Source organism: Festucalex cinctus, chromosome 2 (genome assembly GCF_051991245.1).
Source record: "Festucalex cinctus isolate MCC-2025b chromosome 2, RoL_Fcin_1.0, whole genome shotgun sequence".
Lineage (NCBI taxonomy): Eukaryota > Metazoa > Chordata > Actinopteri > Syngnathiformes > Syngnathidae > Festucalex > Festucalex cinctus.
In genome coordinates, this window is record NC_135412.1 from 274,910 (window position 1) to 296,603 (window position 21,694).

The window sequence follows — 21,694 nt, forward strand, 5'->3', positions numbered from 1 at the left end:
GTGTACTTCCTCCCACGTTCCCACAAAAATTCTTCGCTTCACTGAGTGCTTCAACTTTTCCACTCCATTGGTTTGAATGTGAGTGCGAATGTTTCTCTCTATGCGCCCTACGATTGACTGGCTGCCAACTTAGGCGCCTCTCACATAAAGTCCGCTGGCAGAGGTTCCCGCTCACCCACAGCCCGAATGAAAATAAGCAATAGAGAAAATGGACGGTTGGCTGTCCATTTGTCTCTTTATTTTTATTTATTTATTTTGAAACTGTCTGTCTTTTCTCAGGTGCTCCCCTGTCCCACCTTCGAACTCGCAGCACAGCCAGCTTGACCAGTTTCGATCAGCAAACTGACTCCAAAGGTATTCTTACTTCAGTTTAGTGACCCCACCAGAGCATTTCATGCAGCAATTGTTCATTCACTACTTACCTACCCCGTTTTTCTGTCTTCATTTGTTATCCACCAAGCGAACTTGATATTGGTGCCAACAGCTGGCATTTTGACAAATATTACGAATTTGAAGGCCTATGAAACTGAGCGTTGAATGCTTTCCAATTTAGGTTTTCATTCGGGTTTGTAAAAGTTGACAGTTTTTAGTAGTCGCACAGACATTTCCATTTCAAGCATATTCGGACAGTTTTTCACTGTCTGTGTCTTTTGAAACCTTTTGCAAACACTGACAAAACTCCCAAATTAGCTATTAGCTTATATATACAAGTCCAGTTTGGGGTAATTAGTAATGTAAGTTACCGTTGTTGAAGTCTCTTGAGCTCCGTCAATTCTTCAACTCTTTTCACAATTTGTGTTTTTTGTTGTCCAGAGTTATCTTTAGTTTGAATAAAAAACTCGTCCATGTGCTTTCGATAAATCCATTCTTTCTCATTTGTCGCGCCTTGTTGGCAATGTCAGCATTTCGTTTGGTGAGGTTTTCGTTGATGTAGACGTTTCCCACGAAGCTTGTGACGGTCTCTCAGTCGATCAATCTTTTTCTTTCTGTCAACAAACCTGATCAGAACTGCCGGTGGTCGTGTCCCTCCAGTTGGGAGCGAAAAGCACATCTGAATGTGCGCACGATCAACATTTAATCCCAAATCTCTGAGTTGAAGTGTCACTTGCTGGTCCACAGTCTCGTTCCCTGAAGTTTGGTCATCATCTTCTGCTCTCACTGAAGGTCCGCGATCTCGATACCTGTGACTATCACATCGTTGATATGAAGATTCTGTTCCAACTCATCCACTTTTTGTTCCAAAGCAACAATGCGTCCATCTTTTTCCTGCGTCTCTGTCTTCAATTTCTGAATTTCCTGAAGAAGTGGCTTAATGCTCTTCTTCATTTCAAGTCATTCGGAGACCATTCCACTGAGTTTCACAAGAGAAGATTTGATCTCGTCAATCTTGTCAGCTCTTTTTCCGCCAGGCATTCTGCAACAACGTAGTTAAAAATCCCAATGCAAAAATCAACAAGTAGTTAGAAATTCCGAGCGAGTGCAGGAGCAAGTACAGATGCGTCCTTCCTCAACAGATGCGTCCTTGCTTGTTTTTGCAACTTGCTGTGGACTGAAAATGACATCACAAGGGCTCACTCAGGTAACCAATCACAGCTCAGCTTGTGAATGTCACATGACCAAACCTAGAAAACCGGTGAGCTGTGATTTGTTACCTGAGCACTTGTGATGTCATTTTCAGTCCACAGCAAGTTGCAAAATGTCTTTTTAAAGGTACTAATTGAATACAAATATATTGGTCTATCATTACTTGATATATTGTACTGCGAGGCCAAACTTTCTTTTGCATGTGGTTGATGAGAAACCTCAAGTATGACATGTTTATGTCTACTGTGTTATTCATGTGAAATAATATATTTGATCTAGCGATCTCTGCTGCCTGTCACTGTGTAACTATTAAAACAAGTGGTTGTAACGGAATTTTAATGACTAATTTATGTAATTATCAAATGATGTTGTTTTTTTTTTCGGTTTCTGTATACAACAGGAGTCAAACTTTCCAAGAAGAGGCAGCCATTTGTGCCATATGCTTTGCGCAACCATACAGGATGTACGATGTGGTTTGCCACTCTAACTACGACCCCCACAAGGTTGGTGGAATTATTCCCAATGCATGATACAAAAATAGAAGCAGCTTCATTCACATTCCCTTTTCGTGGCTTTTCGACTCGCTTTGGAGGCTGCAGTTTGAGCTGAGACTTTTTGCGAACCATCAGCAGCAGCTAAACTTGTTGAAATCTTTCTTTGTTTCAGAGTAGCACTTTCTCACAGCAGCAGTGCGGACTCGATTGGGGACATCCACGGTCCAGGCAACGACGACAGCCACAATGTCAGTCAGTGGCGAGAGGTTTTTCCCGGGGAAGAGATTCCGTTTGAATTTGAAGCACGAGAGAAACTTCGCCATAGGTACGTTTCGGAGCAATATTTCAACCTTCTATTTGCTACTATACTTATTATTACTGCCACGTTAATTTAGCACAATATTTGATTCAAGATATTACTAATACAAGTTAAACATCATAAAACGAAACAAAATGTGTCAGTGACAGTTTCGCAACTGTCAGTGAAGAAGAAAATCATACCTAATTCCAACATCGTCATACTGTAGTCAAGTAAATAGAGAGTCAAAGATCTCTGAAACTGAAAGCCACCTCGGGAAAATGATGCCATTATATTTGCGTTAAATTGGCCAAACTTTTGGCTACACTAATTAGCAGCAATGTAATTGTGTGCCTGTTTTGAAGGATTGTTTTTATTTCCTTATGCAGGCACACACATGAGCTGAAGCTGCACCAGCTGCTCGTACGCGTGTGCGGATGGGAGCAAGTGAAGCCCGTGTCTGTGGACAAAGTGGGAATTTTCTTCCGTTATGCAGCTCCGGACAGGAACAACGCATCCAACATTGTAAGCAAACATTATGGCCGGAATATTGTTTAATTGGTACTGTTATTGATGCCTCCACCACTTCCACAGGTTGGCAGTCCTATCAGCAGGACTAACATCATTCATCCGCATGTCTATGTAAGTACAAGATTGAGTCACTGAGAAAACGTTTGTAATGCTAATCTCAATTATGACTACAGCTCGCAGGAAGCTAATATTTGCATGAATAAAATTTGTGCCCGATATTGAGCAACCGGTCTTAGCAGTGAGCAACCTGTTAAAAATTTCACATCATTTATCCTTCAAATTCCTTCATAAACTTTCAGCATTCCCACACAACAGTCTAGTTATTGTTTGTGATTGACGTGGCCTCGACTGTATATTCTTGTAATTAGTGGTCATCATGTCTATAGTTTTAGGTCAAACTTTCTGGTGTTCCTTAACTTATTGTGAAAATGTCGACTTGCACTCAGTTCTCAGCGCTGCCTCCGGTCAGAGTCGTCTTCTCCATCACAATGGAGGGAAGCGCCAGGAAGGTCATAACTGTGCGCTCGGCCCTCATTTTGAAGAATCGTCTGGATGTTCCCATGGAGATCAGACTTGACAGCCCCTCTGCTCCTGACAGTACGCTCCTGCCGCTATGATTTCATCGACTCATTTCCACTCTTCCACATCGCACAGAGAAGCAGGGGGAGATGAATTTTTACTTCAAGTATTGTTTGTTGCCCATGACTCCTATAGCAAATGTATGCCTGTGTCAACAGAACCAGTGGTATTGCCTCCAATTTTGCCCGGTCAGGCCTTAGCAGTTCCGCTCCACTTGACGTCATGGCGGCTGCAGGCGCGACCCAAAGGCTTGGGCTTATTCTTCTGCAAAGTTCCGATCCACTGGACCAGCGTGGAACGGCCCGGAGAGATCAGCAGCAGCAAAAGGGATTGCCAGTCGGCAGACTTTGATGACACTCGCAAACGGAACTTCAGGTAAGTCCCTGAACTCAACTGCCAACTTTTCTCTTGGTTTTCTCATGTCCTTTCATTTCTCTGCACTTTGTAAGGTTTTGTGTGGTCATCAAAAAGGAAAACTACCCAGACCAGAGACCTGCCAAGCGGGTGTCAAATACAAATCAGATCTATCGTCAGCCAGGTCACACCATCTATTTGTTGCCCACCATGGTGCTGGCCAACCTGCTACCTTGTGATCTCAACTACTACGTAAAGGGGGCGGCCATCAAAGGCTCACTAAAACCAGGGAAAGAAGCTGTGCTTCATGCTGTGGACACCTCACAGAACATGGAGCTAGGTCAGAAGGCGGCAAACAAAATAGCATTTATGTGCTATACGTTATGTTATGTTACGTCATGTTATTTGTATTCCAGGTGTCCTACTAGAGAACTTCCCCGTGTGCAAAGAGCTGCTCATTCCTCCTGGAACTCAGAATTATGTCGTAAGGATGAGGCTATATGACACAAACAAGCGTCTGCTTTGTCTCACCATCCGCATCATCCTGCGGGCGCACGGCGCGCTGAAAATCTTCATTTCGGCACCCTACTGGCTCGTCAACAAGACAGGTTAAGCCTTCCATCAATTGAACAAGTCCTTGTCCTTTTTCTCAAGTTCTTGTCCTTTTTCAGGGTTGCCGTTAATTTTCAGACAAGACAATGGAAAAGTGGACGCAGCGGGTCAATTTGATGAGCATGAATTAGCGCGAAGCCTCAGTCCGCTGCTCTTCTGCTACACTGACAAAGAACAGCCTGCTATGTACGTTTATAGCCTGAATATCAGCTTATGTATTATTTTGAGATCATAATATGTTATATGTGACCTCACTCGTCTAAACGTGACATTCTGATGAATATTACATTTGTGGAATATGACTTATGCAACAAAATCCAGCCGTTTTTATCCATCTCAGGGGGCGGCCATTTTGCTACTTGCTGTCGACTGAAGATGACATCACAGGTGCTCAGGTCTCAGGGAAGGACCAATCACATCTCACCTGTGTTCTGAAGCTGGTTGTTACCTGAGACCTGAGCATCTGTGATGTCATTCTCACGTGACAGGAAGTGGCAAAATGGCCGCCTTCTGATATCGATCAAAACTAGATTAGATTTTGCTGCTTAGCTCATATTCCACTAACACAATATTAACCAGAATACTATATTTAGACTAGTGGGGCTACATAGAACATATTATTGGCAAGATTTTTTATTTTTTTGACTTTAAGTGTATACATTGCTGTTGACTTCCCCTTTAGCAATTATCATTGCAGAACAATATTACCGGTAACTGTTTTGTAGCGAAAGAAAAAAAAAAATGTTTCAAGATACATTTAACAATCCCGCAATCTATTTTTTTGTACTATTAATATTCCTCTTCCTATATCTTATTTTTTGTATCTCCTTTTTGAACCCAGGTGTACTATGCGGGTTGGAAAGGGGATCCATCCAGACGGCGTTCCAGGCTGGTGTCAGGGTTTCTCCCTGGATGGAGGCAGTGGAGTAAGGGCAGTGAAGGTCATCCAACAGGGTCACAGACCGGGACTCATCTACAACATTGGCAAGTTGCATCAATTCAGAACTCTAAAAATAATAAATCCAACTGTATCACCAGTGCAATACTCAGGCTTACCACTGATCAATGCAAAAAGTCACCAGTATTGCAAATGTGTGCTCAGAAAAATAAGAATGAAATGATAAAAATAATGAAAAATATGCTGTCGTCACCTGAAGTGTGTTAATAGCAGTGATTGAATTGATGATTGAATTGATTGTCTGCCTTCCCAACATGGAGGTATCAGTGTGCGCAATGGAAAAGGACGCTACAGGGACACCCACATTGTGACTTTTGCGCCCCGCTACTTGCTGGCTAACGGCTCCTCACACAAACTCGCCTTCGCCCAGAGAGAGTTTGCTCGAGGAAAGGTGAAGAATTTGCTGCCCTTGCAGTCTTCTTTCAGACGAATACATTTAATTGTATTACTATGTTTTTTTTTTTTTGAATATTCTGGTTGTTTTTCTTTTTTAAAAGCAAGTTGTTTTTTGGGATCGGCATTTCATTTGTAAATGGGCACATTTGACTTCTTTCCAGGGCACAGCCAACCCGGACGGTTACATTTCTACTCTGCCAGGCTCCAGCGTGGTCTTCCATTGGCCCCGGAATGACTATGACCAACTCTTGTGCGTGCGCCTCATGGACAGCCCGACATGCACCTGGTCAGGTGGCTTTGAGGTCAACAAACCCAAATCCTTCCACGTCAATATGAGGTGAGAGATATTTTGGCCTCTCATCCTTTCGAATTATATCTGTTGGACAACTCGCAAAAAGAAATGATATTCCAACTTTTGTGTGAAATTTTAGGATGAACCAAAACACACAATAACCCTTACAAGTCATCAAAATGTTCTGTAAACTTTTGAATGCACATGTATGACTGTTCATTGTTTCAGTATGGTCCAATTACAAAATAGATGTTTGATCCTTGAATTGATGACAAATCTAATCTATATTTCATAATCTAACATTTCTGATTCAGTTAAAATGAGTATTTAGATTCCTGTTTGTCATGATGTTCACATTTGAATGTCATAAGACAAAGACGACATAACAAGATGTGGCTTAGCATGCGCATCAGTCAGGTTACAAACGACAGAAATCCAGCCAGACGATAACAAAATGCTGCTTTGGCTGTTGGCTCCTTGTTAGCAAGTTGGTGAAAAAGGAAGGCAAGGCTGCCTCAGAATTGACATGGCGCATTTCATGCACCTTGTAAATCAATGTGCTTTACCTGATTCAAAGTACAAAATTTCAAACAAACAACTAAAGACAGCTACTGGACGCAGAAAATTCCATTTTGAATCGCTGTTGACAAAAAATGAAACTGCACACAATACACAAACGACTTCACGTTCTTCAAGGACGGAAAATTCGACCCTGAATCCAGTCTGAAAACTTTTGGCCAGAGGCTTACAGGACGAGGACCCTTCGTGAAACAGCTCAGGTGTTAAATCTACTCGTTAAAAGACCTTTCAGTTATAAATGGTCAAATAAAAAGGCTATTTGTAAAGACATTTTTGGCCAAATTCTTACAGAGAGCAGCTTTGAAACAAATTGCAAAAGCAAATGATCGTGTCCTAAAAGAATGTACAATGCGGGAAACTTTAGTTTTTTTTGAATGCTTGACTCAAACGTTTTATAGCCGAAGGTTTAGATGAAGTCAAATTAAGTTCTCCCCTAATATTTAATATGAAATTTGATACGTTACATTCGTGTTCTGCATACAGGCAAACAATGGTCAGATGCGTACCAACAAATGTGTGTTTATGTAAAAAGTGGTTTCACGGCATCTTGCTTTTGAAAGGGACACCATGGGAAATTGCTTCTTCCTGCGGACGGAGATCACCATCAAGGGAGCCACCTACCAGATCTCCTTTACTGATAGCGATCAGCTGCCTCCACCTTTCCGAATCCACAACATCTCGGAAGTAAGCTCTGCTTTCTTATTTGGCTTTGTGCAGGATTTGACATGCGTGCGAGTGGAGATGCGACAGGAAGTGCAACTTTGAATGTGTTCAGGTTCCGATCCAGTTCTGGCAGCATGGCGTGGTTGACATCAAACTGCACACGGAGGTGAAGGCCGACTCGGAACTGGACTACGCCTGCGACCAGCAAACGCTGCCGCCGTACTTGACCTTGACGGTGAAGGGCGCCGGCTCGTCAGAGGTCACAGCTGACATGAACTTCTTCCGGGAATACAACAAGCTCTACTACGAGAATTTCATCTACATCGCCGCCACGCACACCTTCTCACAGTACTGAACTCTTACACACAAAGTTTGTTTTGTTTCATGTTAAAAGTTAAAGACACAAGCAGGAATGACTTTTTTTTTTCTTCCCTTTGAAGGAGTGGCGGCAGGAGGCCTGTTGGCAAGAAGCATCTGGTCACCCGTGCTGAACTGGTACTTGATGTGGACACAAAGACACAGAGGGTCATCTTAAAAAAGAAGGTGCCGTTTCTTGTCTGTCATCATAATTTCGATTGGAATGGAACTGCAAAAACAAGCTTTGAACTTGAAGGAAGTCTCAGAATTCTAGAAAAGCTCCAAGTGTGACCTAAAAAGTGACAATGAAATCTTCATTTGTTGCCTGTCAGGAGCCTGGCAAGCGCTCCCAGCTGTGGCGGATGACGGGCACGGGTATGTTGTGTCACGAAGGCTCCTCGCCACCTCAGAGCAAACCCGCCCAGCCACGACCGATGGACTCCTCTTTGGTTTTGGACATCGCGGGACTTGCGGCTGTTAGCGACAACAGGTCAGCACCGTATGCGACCGCAGTGCAGCAAAAGATCAAGATTTCAAGTCTTTCAGAACAATTCTAGTATTAGGTGGATAAAGACTTCTTCAGCCCGGTTCATTAATGTCGCTACTAGTGTGTGTACACTTTTGTTTCCATTTCATAAAAATCCATCACCATCTTCGTTGGATATGTAAATGAAGGCCATCTGTCCTATGGCAAATTATGTAGTCAAATGTTTGGAGGTTGTTTTTACTTTTCACTGGCAGCCATTTTCACTGAAGCAACCGCCTTCGCTCGCGGTTGTTTGACTGATTTTGCAAAGCCCACAAAATATTGCCATCAAAACATGGAACCTACCAAAAGAAAGATCTGAGCTAAGTTTCATCATGATTCACAAACCTGCTGTTGCAACATGGCCCTGACTGATCTCGTATACTCTGCTGCCACCTGCTGGCCGTTTTTTGCAATAACTACCATTGTTTTATTAAGCGACCTCTTCGGGTGAGAAGCTGCATCAAAGCCGTCTTTACGTTCTCGCATCAAAAAAAAAGACTAAATATGAGTGCAGGACCAAGTATTAAAAAACGTATTTATAGGTTTTGGGGATGCAATGAGTTAATTGGTTTTGGACTGTGTGGGAATTGCAAATCGGTCTGTGGGAAATGATGATGGCTTCCTCGATTGATTGATTATTTTTGTCTGAACCAGTTTTGAGCCCTTGATGCTCAGAAGACCGGACCCTCGCCGCAGCACAACCCAGACGTGGCATTTCAGCTCGTGCATGCTGACCTGTGGCCTTCCCCGCCTCGTAGTACAGGTGGAGAGAAAAACTTACTTGCATTGAGAGCATTTAGCATTTTTGTTCCAATTTCATTGCACATCGTTCTCTTCATTATCGTTATCTTACTGCTTACAATTATGTGACAAATATTCAGCAGCTCCCTCATGAGCTTTCTTTATTTCAGCCTCTTTGCTGCCTATTTTTGAGTGTATAAAGTTCTTTAAAAGTGCACTTGGCAAATAGAGTTGCTAAGTTCTTTCAAACATCATTGATCATCACACAGTCAATTTAATTTCAGTAGTCCTTCATCGCAAGAGTCTCAAAGCATCATTGCACGATTTGTTTGTCAGTTTTTGCCGCATTCAACAAAAGTGAGTTTTCAGAAATCATGCAGTGCAGTAAATCTGGATGTCAACTGCATACGTGTCCTTTGAGATTTGATGACGACGTGTGTGAGACGGAACATGGCGAGTGTGAAAATGATGCGCTCCAAGTATGAGCCCTGAGGAACACCGCAGAAACTTTGACTTATGGCTTCCGACAACCATCGAAAAAGATGGATTTGATAGATAGTATATGAACAAACGGTCGCCAGATGCCTACCAAGACCTTCGGCCTGTCTGGAATGATGTGATGTCAAGTTTACAGTCCCAGCCAGTTATGGACTTTTTTTGTTTTTGTTTTTGTCTTTTCAGGTCAGGGCTGGCATTGAAGGCCTGTACGATGGAGCAGAGGTGGTGCTGGGTCCAGATTCTGGACTTCTGGAGCCTGGTCCTGAACAGCAGTTTATCAACCAGAAGATGAGGCCTGGTTCAGGCGTATTGTCTGTTCAAGTGTTGCCAGACGGACCGACACGTGTCCTGCAGGTCAGAACCGGATCGCAACAACAACTCGTGAGAAGCAGAAAAACGATGGAAACTGCCTGTTCTATTTCGTCCCTCCCGACCGCCAGAAGGCGGTGCTTTAAGCACTGAATGTTCCTTTCGCGCATGCGCAGTTCGAGTAATGCATACCAAATTAGTCACCTGTGACCCCTGGGTGACCCTAGAAGGGTATAAGTTCCGGTGTCACCCAAGGTTCGTTTCCTCTTTTCTCCTCTTTTCTTCTCGCGTGGCGTATGCATACGACACATTTTCGAAGAGTATAAGAATTGGGATTTGTATTTATCCTCTTGACCGCGCCGCTTGGAGCCTTGTGACCGGATCGGTCGGAGCTGCGTAGTTCGCCCTCCAAAGGCTGCGGCGACGGTGTTTTTTCTTTCCTTCGTTCGTGACCCGACGTGGTCGCGTATTCTAACCTCCCGTGGGGTAAGCTTATTGACTACTTGTCTACTTTGCCGTCTAATTTCCGCGTTTACTGCGGTGTTTTGAGTTTTTTGTGTGGCTAGCCTCGCGTTAGCGCCCTGGCTACCACGGCTCGTGGTTTACCCTATTTTTTCCTCCGCTGGCTTTGGCAGCGTTAGCGCTTCTCTCGGTTTATTAGTGCCGCTTTCTCCGACGGTGTTGCCGTTTGGTTGTTGCTTTTCTTTTTGTGCCTTTGCTGGTGAGGGCAGCGTCAGCGTCCCCGCTCCCAGCTTACGGCGTCGCGCTTCTCGCTCGATTGTTTGTCTTACTTACTTTTGTGCGTGTCCCGCCTGCGGTGCGCACCTGGCTTCAGCTGTGCAGGTGGCGTTCGCGCCCCTTCTCTCAGCTTGTCGACGCTTTCGCGACTGCTGTCTGCCCCTCCCGCCCGTCGGCCGCTCCGTGTGCGTCTGCTGCGCAGGTGGCGTTCGCGCGCCTTCCCTCAGCTTATCGCTACTATTGACAACTGGCTGTCTGCCCCCGCCCTCCGTCGGCTGCTCGGTGTGCGTCTGCTGTGCAGGTGGCGTTCGCGCCCCCTTCCCTCGGCGTATCGCTGCTTTACCGGCTTACTGTTTGCCCCGACCCACGCGTCGGCTGCTCGGTGTGGGTCTGCTGTGCAGGTGGCGCTCGCGCCCCCTTCCCTCAGCTTCCCGCTCATCGCTGTTTGGGCCTCTTTGTGTTCACAATGGAGGACTCCCGTTGCTGCGTGGACTGTGGTATCCTCTTTGAGGCCTCCGATGTCCTGGACGATCGCTGCCCGAGGTGTCTTGTTTCTGACCGTGCCGGTGATGGCCGGGCCCGCAGTCCTGGTGTCAGTGACCCCAGTCCACTGGGTCATCTGTCGTCTTCCCAACCGAGGCGCCGGAAACGTCTCGGTGTGTGCTCTGCTGTACATGCCCCCCCCAGGAAAAGGGCGGCGCAGCGACGACTCGCTTCGGAGGTTGGGCACCTTCAGGCTGAACTGGCAGAGGTGAGATCTCTTCTGCAGGACCGTCACCCTCCCACACTTACGGGGGGGCCGGGACCACCTGCCCTGCCCATGCCGCGACCATCCACCCCGCCCATGCCAGTGCTTCCTCCTGAGGAGGACGCCATTTCCTTGGCAGCTTCGGCTTCCTTTTTTCATGACGACGACCGTGACCCGGGGTCTGTGGTTTTGGGACCAAACTCTCCAGCATCCGCTCAGAGTTCGTCCAGTGAGGCGGGGGATGGTTCTATACGGGCTGTCCTGCGCAATGCCTTGGACCTCCTGCATTTGGAGGTGCCTCCACAGGCTCAATCGGCGTCTGAGAGCGCTTTCTTCCGGCGCAGGCGCCCTTCCTCGGCCTTTTCTGTCCCCGCATCTGAGGACTATCTGCGGGAACTGCATGCTTGCTGGAGGGATCCTGGGGCTCTCTCCCGCCCTTCGGCTGATGGCCGTGATTTAGCATCGATGCACGATGCTGCTAGTGTTGGCTTGGACCGGATGCCTGCTGTGGAGCCAGCTGTCGCATCCCTCATTGTGTCCCCGGAGGAGACCCTTCGGCCATCTGTGCGATGTCCTCGACCCCAATGTCGTGTGACTGATGACCTTCTCACACGGGCCTATGGCGCTGGTGCACGTGCTGGTCGCATTGGGAACTCTTTGGCTCACCTCATGCTTGCTCTCTCTACATCTCTGCAAGCGGACAGCGTGGAGGCTGCTGTGTCCTTCAGTGATGCAGCCCTCCAGGCTTTTGCCCTCATGACTAGGGAACACGGCCGACTCATGTCCTTCCTAGTGCAAGCGCGCCGCCAGGTGTGGCTAGCGCAGTCCCCCTTGTCGGAGGCCTCTAGGAGGGCCCTCCGTGGTGTTCCTGTGGAGCCGGGGGAGCTTTTTGGTTCTGCCGCTGTGGGTGCACTGGAAAGGACGGTTAAGGCTCATGAGACCAGGAAGCAGCTTTCCAGCCTCAATAGGGCCCTGCCTCCCCAACAGGGTAGTCCTGGGGCACGCTCTGCTTTTCATCGCTTTCCTCAGCCCTGGCCTGCCGAGGCTTATGGCACCCGGCGACCCCCGCAGAGGCCCGCCGAGGACTTTCGCTCCTCCGCCCACTTGCCTTCAGGGCAACCACGGGCTGCAGGCCCCACCCGCCGTCCCTCTCGGGCCCCTAGGGGCCGGAGGGCCAGGGACTGAGGCCTTGGGGCCGGCCGTCGGACATTTTTCCCACCAGCGGCTCAGTTACTGGGCTGCTCGTGCCTCGGACCCATGGGTGGTCTCCATCTTGACACACGGGTACGAGCTGCAATTCCGACGCCGGCCTCCTGCTTCCTGTCGGGTCAGGGTGACTCATCGCCGACCCGGCAAAAGCCTCAGCTCTGGACCAGGAGCTGTCCGCCCTCCTGGCCAAGGACGCGATCGAGGCCGTGGACCCCCTGGCACAGCCCGGGGGCTTCTATTCGACGTACTTCCTTGTCCCAAAGAAGACCGGTGGATACCGACCGATACTGGACCTGAGGGGGCTCAACAAACATCTCAAGGTATTGCCATTCCACATGCTAACCACGAACGACGTCTTGCAGTCGCTCGCCCAGGGGGAGTGGTTCACGTCTGTCGACATGAAGGACGCCTACTTCCACGTCCCCATCGCACCTCGACACCGTTGGGTCTGCTGACACTGCGCCCACTACAGAGGTGGCTGAACGGCTTCCACTTGGACGCCAAGTGACACCGCCACCGGAGGCTCAGGGTGTCCCGTCGGTGCCTCCTCGCCCTGGCACCTTGGAAGGAGAGGGCTTTTCTATTGAGCGGCGTCCCGCTGGGTGTGGTCCCGGCCCGCCGCGAAACAGTCACCACGGATGCCAGCCTCACGGGCTGGGGTGCTGTCTGGCAGCACAGGACGGCTCAGGGAAGTTGGTCTGTGCGCGACAGGGTCGATCACATCAATGTGCTGGAGCTTTGGGCGGTGCACTTGGCACTCATGCACTTCTTGCCATACCTGAGCGGACGGCATGTTCTCATACGGTCGGACAACACCACGACCGTGTTTCACATAAACCATCGGGGCGGCATCAGGTCCGCCCGTCTGTTGGAGACTTCCCAGCACCTTCTCAGGTGGGCTGCTCCCCGTCTGGCCAGTCTACGGGCCACCTATCTGCCGGGGGTTCGGAACCAGCTCGCGGGCTCTCTCTCCCGTCGGGGTCCTCCTCCCGGAGAGTGGCGCCTCCACCCAGAGGTGGTGCGCATGATTTGGAGCAGCTTCGGCACGGCGGAGGTCGATCTCTTTGCCTCCGAGGACTCGACCCACTGCCCACTTTGGTTTTCCCTGAGCGAGGCCACCAGCCCTCTCGGTCTGGATGCACTGGCGCAGCCGTGGCCAGAGTGCCTTCTCTACGCCTTTCCGCCGCTCCCTCTGATATTGCTGACGCTTCAGAGAGTTCTTCAGGAGGGGCACACGCTATTGCTGGTGGCCCCCTTCTGGCCGGCCCGGACGTGGTTCCCCCTGCTCCGTCAACTGTGCTCCGGCGAGCCGTGGCGTCTCCCCGACAGGGAGGACCTGTTGTCTCAACAGGGAGGTCGGGTTTGGCATCCCGACCCTCGGCGCCTTCGCTGGTGTGTTTGGCCACTGAGGGGCCCCAACCGCTGCTGACCGGCTGTACAGAGTCTGTCACGCGGACCATTCTTAATGCGAGGGCACCGTCCACTCGGCTACAGTATGCCAACAGGTGAAAGTTGTTTGTGGCGTGGTGCGGAGAACGCGGGGTGGACCCTGTTTCGTGTTCCATCCCCACCATCCTGGATTTCTTGCAGTCCCTCCTGGATAAGGGCAGGTCTCAGTCGACTCTGAAGGTGTATGTGGCAGCTATTTCTGCCCGGCATGTTGGTGCTGATGGCGGCTCCGTGGGGCGCCATGAGCTGGTGTCCTTGTTCCTCAGAGGGGCTCTGCGTCTTCGTCCCCGCCCGGCTCCTCGGGTTCCGGCGTGGGATCTGCAGTTGGTGCTGGACGGCCTGTGCAGGCCTCCCTTCGAGCCCCTGGCGGGGGCGGACCTTCTGTGGGTGTCGCGCAAGACTGCACTCTTGCTCACCGTTGCCTCCGCCAAGCGCGTCAGCGACCTACACGCTTTATCGGTTAGCCCTGAATGCCTGCGATGGCACCCGGATGGCGCCGGCGTCACTCTGTGGCCGAACACTGCCTTCATTCCCAAGGTGTTGTCTGGCTCTCGTTCTAACCAGCCTCTACGGCTTAAACGTTATGTACCCACTCCTGCTGATGGCGGGGACAGGCCGGAGCTCTTGTGTCCGGTGAGAGCCTTGCAGTGTTACATTGACGCTACGGCGGACATTTGTACGTCTGCCCAGCTTTTTGTTTGTTATGGTGGTCCTACCAAGGGCTCCGCTCTCTCCAAGCAGCGCTTGTCTCACTGGGTCGTGGATGCCATTCACCATCCCTACCTGCTGTCTGGCCGCCCCCTGCCGTCAGGGGTGCGCTGTCACTCCACCAGGAGCGTTGCCACGTCTTGGGCCGCCCTGAGGGGTGTTTCCCTGGAGGATATCTGTGCTGCTGCCTCATGGGCGACGCCTTGCACCTTCTCCAGGTTTTATAGCGTGGATGTCGCCTCTCCCCATCCGCTTGGCGTGATCTTGGGTCCTGTTAGGGCTTCTCAGTGAGGTTTGTGTCTGAGATCCCTCGCGACTACGCCGGTATTAGTCATTCAGTGCTTAAAGCACCGCCTTCTGGCGGTCGGGAGGGACGAAATAGAACGAAAGTTACAACTGTAACTACGGTTCTATGAGTCCCGGACGACCGCCAGGGCGTCCTGTCGCTCGGAATCCTCGTGTTCACGCGAGAAGATTCCGTAGGAAACGAACCTTGGGTGACACCGGAACTTATACCCTTCTAGGGTCACCCAGGGGTCACAGGTGACTAATTTGGTATGCATTACTCGAACTGCGCATGCGCGAAAGGAACATTCAGTGCTTAAAGCACCGCCTTCTGGCGGTCGTCCGGGACTCATAGAACCGTAGTTACAGTTGTAACTTTCGTTTGTGACGATGACGTGTATTCTTGTGTGTGTTGTTTGACATTCTCCAACAGATCAGCGACTTCAACCAAAGACGGATGATCCACAAGCCACCAAGTGCTGAGCCGGACAAGAGCAAAGACAATTTGAAGACGAAAGAGCCTGAACAGGAGCTTGAGGTCAAAACAATTACAACATCGCCGATGAGATTGAGAGAAATCTCCACATACATTTGATTTCATTAGTGGATCAAATATTGTTGAATAAAAATGAGGGGTGCCGTAATTAATTGCATGACTTCAATACTTCAAAACTCACGATTAATCGCAAATTTTATATCTGTTCTAAATGTATACTAAAATGTACAAGAAGTTTTCATACTCTTGATAACATAAAAGTGGGGAAAATGTTAAATGCAAATATGGCTGCATCTTTTAGCCATTGATAAAGTAATTTCATAATTATAAAATTGAGTTCAAATTAAAAGATAACTACTGTAAAAAAAAAAAATGAGTGTGATATCAATATGTCATTTTTCTGCCACGAGATGGCATAATTGCATTTGTAAGACTGTGACAGCTCAGTCTCTGTTTTTCTTTCATATTAAGAGCTGTCTAATATTTAACATGAAGTAACATTTTTAAATTGTAAAACACCACATGTAAAGAAAATGGATGGATTATTATTAAATGTAGTACTGCAAAATTTTGACATGAACGTGTCTGCTGCATTGTGACTGAAATTCCAAGTAAGGAGACGGTCAGTAATTGCACATTGAAAAAATTAGTTGCATTAAAGGAACTTTAAATGAACTCAAAATTGATGCACTAATTTTGACACCCCTAATAAAAATATGAGTACATTATTGATTTATTTTAATGATGAAATATGCATCCATTCCAAATACTTCAACTATGCAACCTGTAATCACACTTCCAGCAAGAACGCACAGTGAGAAAAAGTCATAATTGCGTTGACAAATCATACCTTAGTTGTGCATGATGTAATGATATATCATTAGGACTCGTAGGAATATGCACCTGACATCCTGTGCCGTCCTTCTTACCAGGTGTTAGTGAACTTGGAGGAAGGTATCGGCGTGTCTTTAGTCAACAAGGTTCCGGAAGAACTTGTGTTTGTCACACTGTCCGGAATCGACGTCCACTTGACACGCACCAACGCCAACGAGGTGTTGGAATTGAGCGTTGGCAACATTCAGGTGAGGTCCTGATCACGCACATACTCAAAAGTACACGATGCAGACGGAATCCGGAATCGTTGTGTTGCACTTGACGCCCATCTCGAAAATCTACACAATTCAAATGACACTTGAACATTTTTCGGCCTATTTCGACATAAGTGGGTGGTCAAAGAAATGATGTGAAATGTCCAATTGCCTCAATCCAACCTTGTCAGCACTGACAACGAGTGTTTAAACGGCCACAATGCCACGATGTGCACCGCTCTTCCATTTTGTCATGGATTGTAAAAACATGAGAATGTTGGAACTGTCTTTGTTTGATCAGGTGGACAACCAGCTGCTGGGAACCACACAGCCGGTGATGCTGTGCGAGACTCCCAACTGCGCCGATGGCAACGTGAGCGACGGCGGTCCAAGCTTGCAGGTCAACTCGGTCAAAGTTCCGAGCAGTCTCATGCTCACGGACATCTTCAAGGTAAGCGGCAGACACGTTTTCATGAAATCTCGTGTCGCAATCGACACGATCGGCCGCGTTCACGATTCACGCCATGACGCCCAAGTCGCAGTTTGGGAATTGCTGATTATTTTTTACACCTTTATCCACATATGTCACAGGTGAGATTTGATTAAAAAAAATTAAAAAATCTGAGTTGTACACTTTACATTGCATGAAAAATCTGATACGTCACATATGGGGAAGAAAAAAGTAGTGTGAACGTAACCTTCCTCTTTGTATTTTTGATGTGTTGCAGCACCTGATGGTCACAGCTGGACGCTTCACAGTCATCATCGAAGAGAAGTTGTTGCTCAAGTTGCTCAGCTTTTTTGGTTACGGACAGACAGAAGCAGGTCGGTGAAGCCTCAAAATTTCACCAGCGTCTCTCACAAAGAGATGGTGACGATTGAAAATCCGATTGTTTCATGAATGCATGGAAAAGTCATCAACACCATGTCTGGAAAATGAAATCCGAGCAGCAAAACGCAAGCGTCGTGCTCGTCGTCTCCCATCTGGCGTAAAACCGGCTGCTAAGTCACATGTATTGTGTCATTGATGCAGAAGTGGAGAAATTGGATGAGAACCTTCACGAGAGGCCCAATCAGGACGCAGGAGCTCCCAAACGTTTCTACTTTGAGAACCTGAAGATCAGCCTGCCTCAGCTCAAGCTCAGCGTGCTCACGTCTCACAAGCTGCCTGCTGATTTGAAGGTAAGAGCACTTTTGTTCACGCTTGTCAAATCTGGGCTGCCACTTCCAAGACTTAAGAAGGGCAAATGTTTGTTTCCGTGTGTGTGGGCGGTGACACGAGGCTTGTTTCATTGTCATTCAGTGATGGACAAGTTCTCTTCCAAACCAACACGGGTGCTATTGAACATGCGCAGGACAGACGACGTCTCGACTCAAAATATCTTCTTTTTTTTTGCACGCCAGGCTTTGAAAGGTACTTTGGGATTTCCATTGGTTCGCTTCGAGGACGCTGTTGTCAACATGTTCCCGTTCACTCGAGTGCATCCTTATGAGACTCAGGAAATCATCATCAACGATATTCTCAAGCATTTCAGAGAGGTATTGCACATTCTTCTCCGCCGCAGGGCTGGAGAACCACACAGCAAATGGAACCGTGTTAAACTGTATCTCGTTTTTGATGCAACGCTGTCCGTGGATTGCGTCACATGTGCACGTGTTCAGAACCTTGTGGCTGTAATGTACATTTTGGATCTGAAGGAGCTGATCAGCCAAGCAGCTCAGATCCTGGGCTCTGTGGACTTCCTGGGAAATCCAATCGGACTTTTCAACGATTTCTCTGAAGGCGTGTCGGAGCTCATCAAGTATGGCAACGTGGGCGGCCTCATCCGAAACGTGACGCACGGCGTCTCCAACTCTGCTGCCAAGGTTCCGCTTAGTTTGGGAAAATCTTCTTTCTTTCTTTCTTTGTTTTTTACAGATATTGCACATGCTGTTAAATCATCAGTCACGATGAAAGTGAAAAATAAATGGATGAAAATGGAATAATATTGCACGAGTAATTGCGCATGAATCAGTTTGCAGGAACTTTATCTGATGGTCTGGGGAAAACCATGGACAACCAGCACCAGACGGAGCGAGAGTACATCCGATATCACGGCGCCACCAGTGGCGAGCACCTGGTTGCAGGCATCCATGGACTCGCTCATGGTACACCTGCCAATATTTCGCTCGTTACAGCTTCAGCACCGGATTGTCTCAATTGGCCCCAATTGACAGTACAAGACATTTTTAATGTCACGGACGTGATTTTGCACATCAGTTTGGTTCCGCTACCGGTTGCCAACGAGGGCACAAAGTCGGAAGCAATTTGACGTATTTTGACGCAGCCCACATGTCGGTCGCAAACCAAACCGGGAACAAACTGATGTGCAAAAACAGTCCCGCCTCTTCCATTCGGCGTTCTAATTCATATTGCGTTTGTGGAATATGAATTAAGCAGCAAAATCCAAACGTTTTTCTCCATCTCTGGGGGCGGCCATTTTGCCGTTTGCTCTCAACTGCAAACATCGCAGTTGCTCAGAGTTCAGGTAACGACCAATCACGGCTCACCTGTTTTCCGAGTTTCGTCATGTGATGTTGACGAGCTGTGATTGGTCGTTACATGAGTCCTGAGCAACTGTGATGTCATTTTCACTCCACAACAAGTGACAAAATGGCCGCCCGCCCACTGAGCGAGAAAAAAACGGGTTCATTTTGCTGCTTAATTCATATTCCACAAACGCAATATGAATTTGAATGCTGTGTTTAGCTGCATCAAATATAATATTGTAAAGAAAGTTGTCTTTTATGGCAGAATCCCTTCCAGGGTGCGCGATAATATGCTGAAGTAAGAATTTCAAAAGCATACAAGTGGTGCGGGGAAAAAATGCGCCTGATTGATTTGCGATGATCTCTCAGGTATCATCGGTGGCATGACGAGCATCATAACGTCAACGGTGGAGGGGGTGAAGACGGAGGGCGGAGTCAGCGGCTTTTTCTCCGGCCTGGGTAAAGGCCTTGTCGGCACCGTGACCAAACCGGTGGCCGGAGCGCTGGACTTTGCTTCTGAGACGGCACAGACGGTCCGGGACATGGCCAGTCTCAGCAACCACAGGTGGGCGCCGCTACCGCTTCCGTTACCTGCGTTACCTTCGCTTCCGTTTATTCAGGCACTTTCCTCACGAAAGGAGACGGAGGTCACAACAATTTGCTTCATCTTGCACATATTTGAACTCTTCGTTCACGGCTGTTTTACTCATTTTGCAAGGCCCACAGAAAATTGTGCTCTATTGCTATCAAGACATGGAGCCGAACACAAAAAAAAAAAAAAGTCTCATCTTTCATCAGGAAGAAAAAAAGTGTGTTTCTGTTTGGCAGCAGTTAGCATGAGAATATAGTTAAGTTTCATCATGATTCATTTTAAACTGCGAGGAAAATAGCTCGTTTTCAACATGGCCCTGGTTGATCTCTGCTGCCACCTGCTGGCCGTTTTTGTAACAACTACCATTGCTTCGACCGTTCTCTGCAGTTCAGAGGTTGCATTAAAAAAAAACATTCAAACTTATGAATAAGTCTCTGGGACACGGATAATATTTCAAAGAGAAGATATTTCTATGTTTTTGGGCGCAAATGAGTTAAATTCTTCCTGGCCTTTGACAAACATCCAAGTGAGATCCGGTTTTCAAGTTGTCGTCGTGCGTTTTGCAGGTTAAGCGTGTTGCGTGTCAGGAAGCCTCGCTGCTGCAAAGGTCCTCAGGGTCTTCTGCCTCGCTACTCGGCCTTGCAGGCTGACGGCCAGGAGAAGCTCTTGCACCTTACGGACAACATTCAGTCCGAGTTGTAAGTGGCTTGTCTCGACCGGACTCGCATACGCACGCGGGTTAGGGTTAGGGTTAGGGTTAGGGTTAGGTCCGGCCTGACGCGTTTGTTTGCTGACCGCCGACAGCTTCATCGCAGTGGAGCCCATCGACAGCTACAGCGTGCTGATCTCCTCCAAAGCGGTCTACTTCCTGAAGCCCGGAGAGCACGTGGACCGTGAAGCCATTTTCCTGGAGATCAAGTATGACGACCTCTACCACAGTCTGGTGTCGAAGGATCACGGGAAAGTCTACGTGCAGCTCACCAAAAAGGCCGAAAGCACCGGTAGCGGTGTGGCCATCCCTGGCCCCTCCCACCAGAAGCCCATGGTAAGACTTTAGACCGGGACAACGCGGAGCACTTTTCAAATGGAATCCGATTCCACTTCACTTCTTCTTTGTCTTCTAATCCATCCACAGGTCCATGTGAAGAGTGAAAGTCTGGCTCTGAAAATCTCCCAAGAGATCAACTACGCCAAAAGTCTGTACTACGAGCAACAGCTCATGCTGCCTGCCAGCAACAACGACGACTGCTTATTGCTGGAATCGTGATCAAATGTTGGATTTCGAGACGCTCCTTCTGCCTTGCGAGCGACTGGCGACCAGCATCGTGGCGAGCGTCGGCCCCGAACGGAGCAGATTATCCGATCAATTGATCCTGTTTCATGGACCACAAAGAAACAAATGTGGATATTCAGACAGCCATGAACGTGTTTCGGTCACATGCCCGAATATCACGAAGAGTTTTCATTTCTTCTGTGTGTATTTGTTACTCGAGTTGTTTCCAGCACCACATGTGCAGATCCTGCAGGTCTTCCACCATGTTTGTGAATACGTCAAACGTGTAAATCCGGTAACACAATATGGAGAGATGTGAATATGTCTCAAGCTTTTTGTTGTGTTTTTGAGAGTATTATTTTGTGTGAGGGTTGTCTAAACAATTGCACTGACACATTTGAGTATGTGATGCGTCCCGACTTCGCTCGCGTTCAGCTGCCTTCTCCTTTCAAACCGACAGTTGTGACATTTCACTATCGTCACTGTTTGTTCCTCTTCGGTGCAACTGTGACTTCCTCGTAAGCAACTTTCAACGCGTCGGGACTTGAGATTTTGACTACTTGAGGCCTATTGTGACATCATGTAAAATGCTTTAATTAACATGGACAAATGCAAATAAATTGAACACTTTGTTTGCAATCTCTTCCTTTATCAGGTAGCGTAATTCACATTTGATGAATCAATTGCAGTTGAAATTTTCAACCCATAGGCTATTTCATGTTCAGATTGATCAACTGTGTTGTTTTTAGCAAATTATCATTAACTTATGGCTGCAAAAAAACAAAACAAAAACGGGGACAAGCTC

General features: G+C 47.9%; 1 protein-coding gene across 6 annotated transcripts in view; it reads left to right on the forward strand.

Annotated features, from left to right (window-relative positions):
* Positions 1 to 21,528, forward strand: part of vps13d (vacuolar protein sorting 13 homolog D) — a 42,746-nt gene extending 21,218 nt beyond the window's left edge. For all 6 annotated transcript variants that reach the window (XM_077511856.1, XM_077511859.1, XM_077511858.1 and 3 more), the window contains 31 exons: positions 280 to 354; positions 1,985 to 2,087; positions 2,251 to 2,403; positions 2,766 to 2,901; positions 2,971 to 3,018; positions 3,354 to 3,504; positions 3,645 to 3,861; positions 3,936 to 4,180; positions 4,257 to 4,448; positions 4,512 to 4,638; positions 5,294 to 5,436; positions 5,671 to 5,801; positions 5,968 to 6,143; positions 7,238 to 7,361; positions 7,453 to 7,688; positions 7,781 to 7,883; positions 8,030 to 8,187; positions 8,881 to 8,989; positions 9,649 to 9,819; positions 15,345 to 15,449; positions 16,340 to 16,489; positions 16,797 to 16,946; positions 17,224 to 17,320; positions 17,529 to 17,677; positions 17,900 to 18,034; positions 18,194 to 18,361; positions 18,511 to 18,643; positions 19,394 to 19,589; positions 20,183 to 20,314; positions 20,421 to 20,661; positions 20,752 to 21,528. In XM_077511856.1, the coding sequence (XP_077367982.1) occupies positions 280 to 354; positions 1,985 to 2,087; positions 2,251 to 2,403; positions 2,766 to 2,901; positions 2,971 to 3,018; positions 3,354 to 3,504; positions 3,645 to 3,861; positions 3,936 to 4,180; positions 4,257 to 4,448; positions 4,512 to 4,638; positions 5,294 to 5,436; positions 5,671 to 5,801; positions 5,968 to 6,143; positions 7,238 to 7,361; positions 7,453 to 7,688; positions 7,781 to 7,883; positions 8,030 to 8,187; positions 8,881 to 8,989; positions 9,649 to 9,819; positions 15,345 to 15,449; positions 16,340 to 16,489; positions 16,797 to 16,946; positions 17,224 to 17,320; positions 17,529 to 17,677; positions 17,900 to 18,034; positions 18,194 to 18,361; positions 18,511 to 18,643; positions 19,394 to 19,589; positions 20,183 to 20,314; positions 20,421 to 20,661; positions 20,752 to 20,883 (4,586 nt within the window). In that variant the 3' untranslated portion in view covers positions 20,884 to 21,528. The remainder of the gene's footprint in view (positions 1 to 279; positions 355 to 1,984; positions 2,088 to 2,250; positions 2,404 to 2,765; positions 2,902 to 2,970; positions 3,019 to 3,353; positions 3,505 to 3,644; positions 3,862 to 3,935; positions 4,181 to 4,256; positions 4,449 to 4,511; positions 4,639 to 5,293; positions 5,437 to 5,670; positions 5,802 to 5,967; positions 6,144 to 7,237; positions 7,362 to 7,452; positions 7,689 to 7,780; positions 7,884 to 8,029; positions 8,188 to 8,880; positions 8,990 to 9,648; positions 9,820 to 15,344; positions 15,450 to 16,339; positions 16,490 to 16,796; positions 16,947 to 17,223; positions 17,321 to 17,528; positions 17,678 to 17,899; positions 18,035 to 18,193; positions 18,362 to 18,510; positions 18,644 to 19,393; positions 19,590 to 20,182; positions 20,315 to 20,420; positions 20,662 to 20,751) is intronic.
* Positions 21,529 to 21,694: the final 166 nt, after the last annotated feature.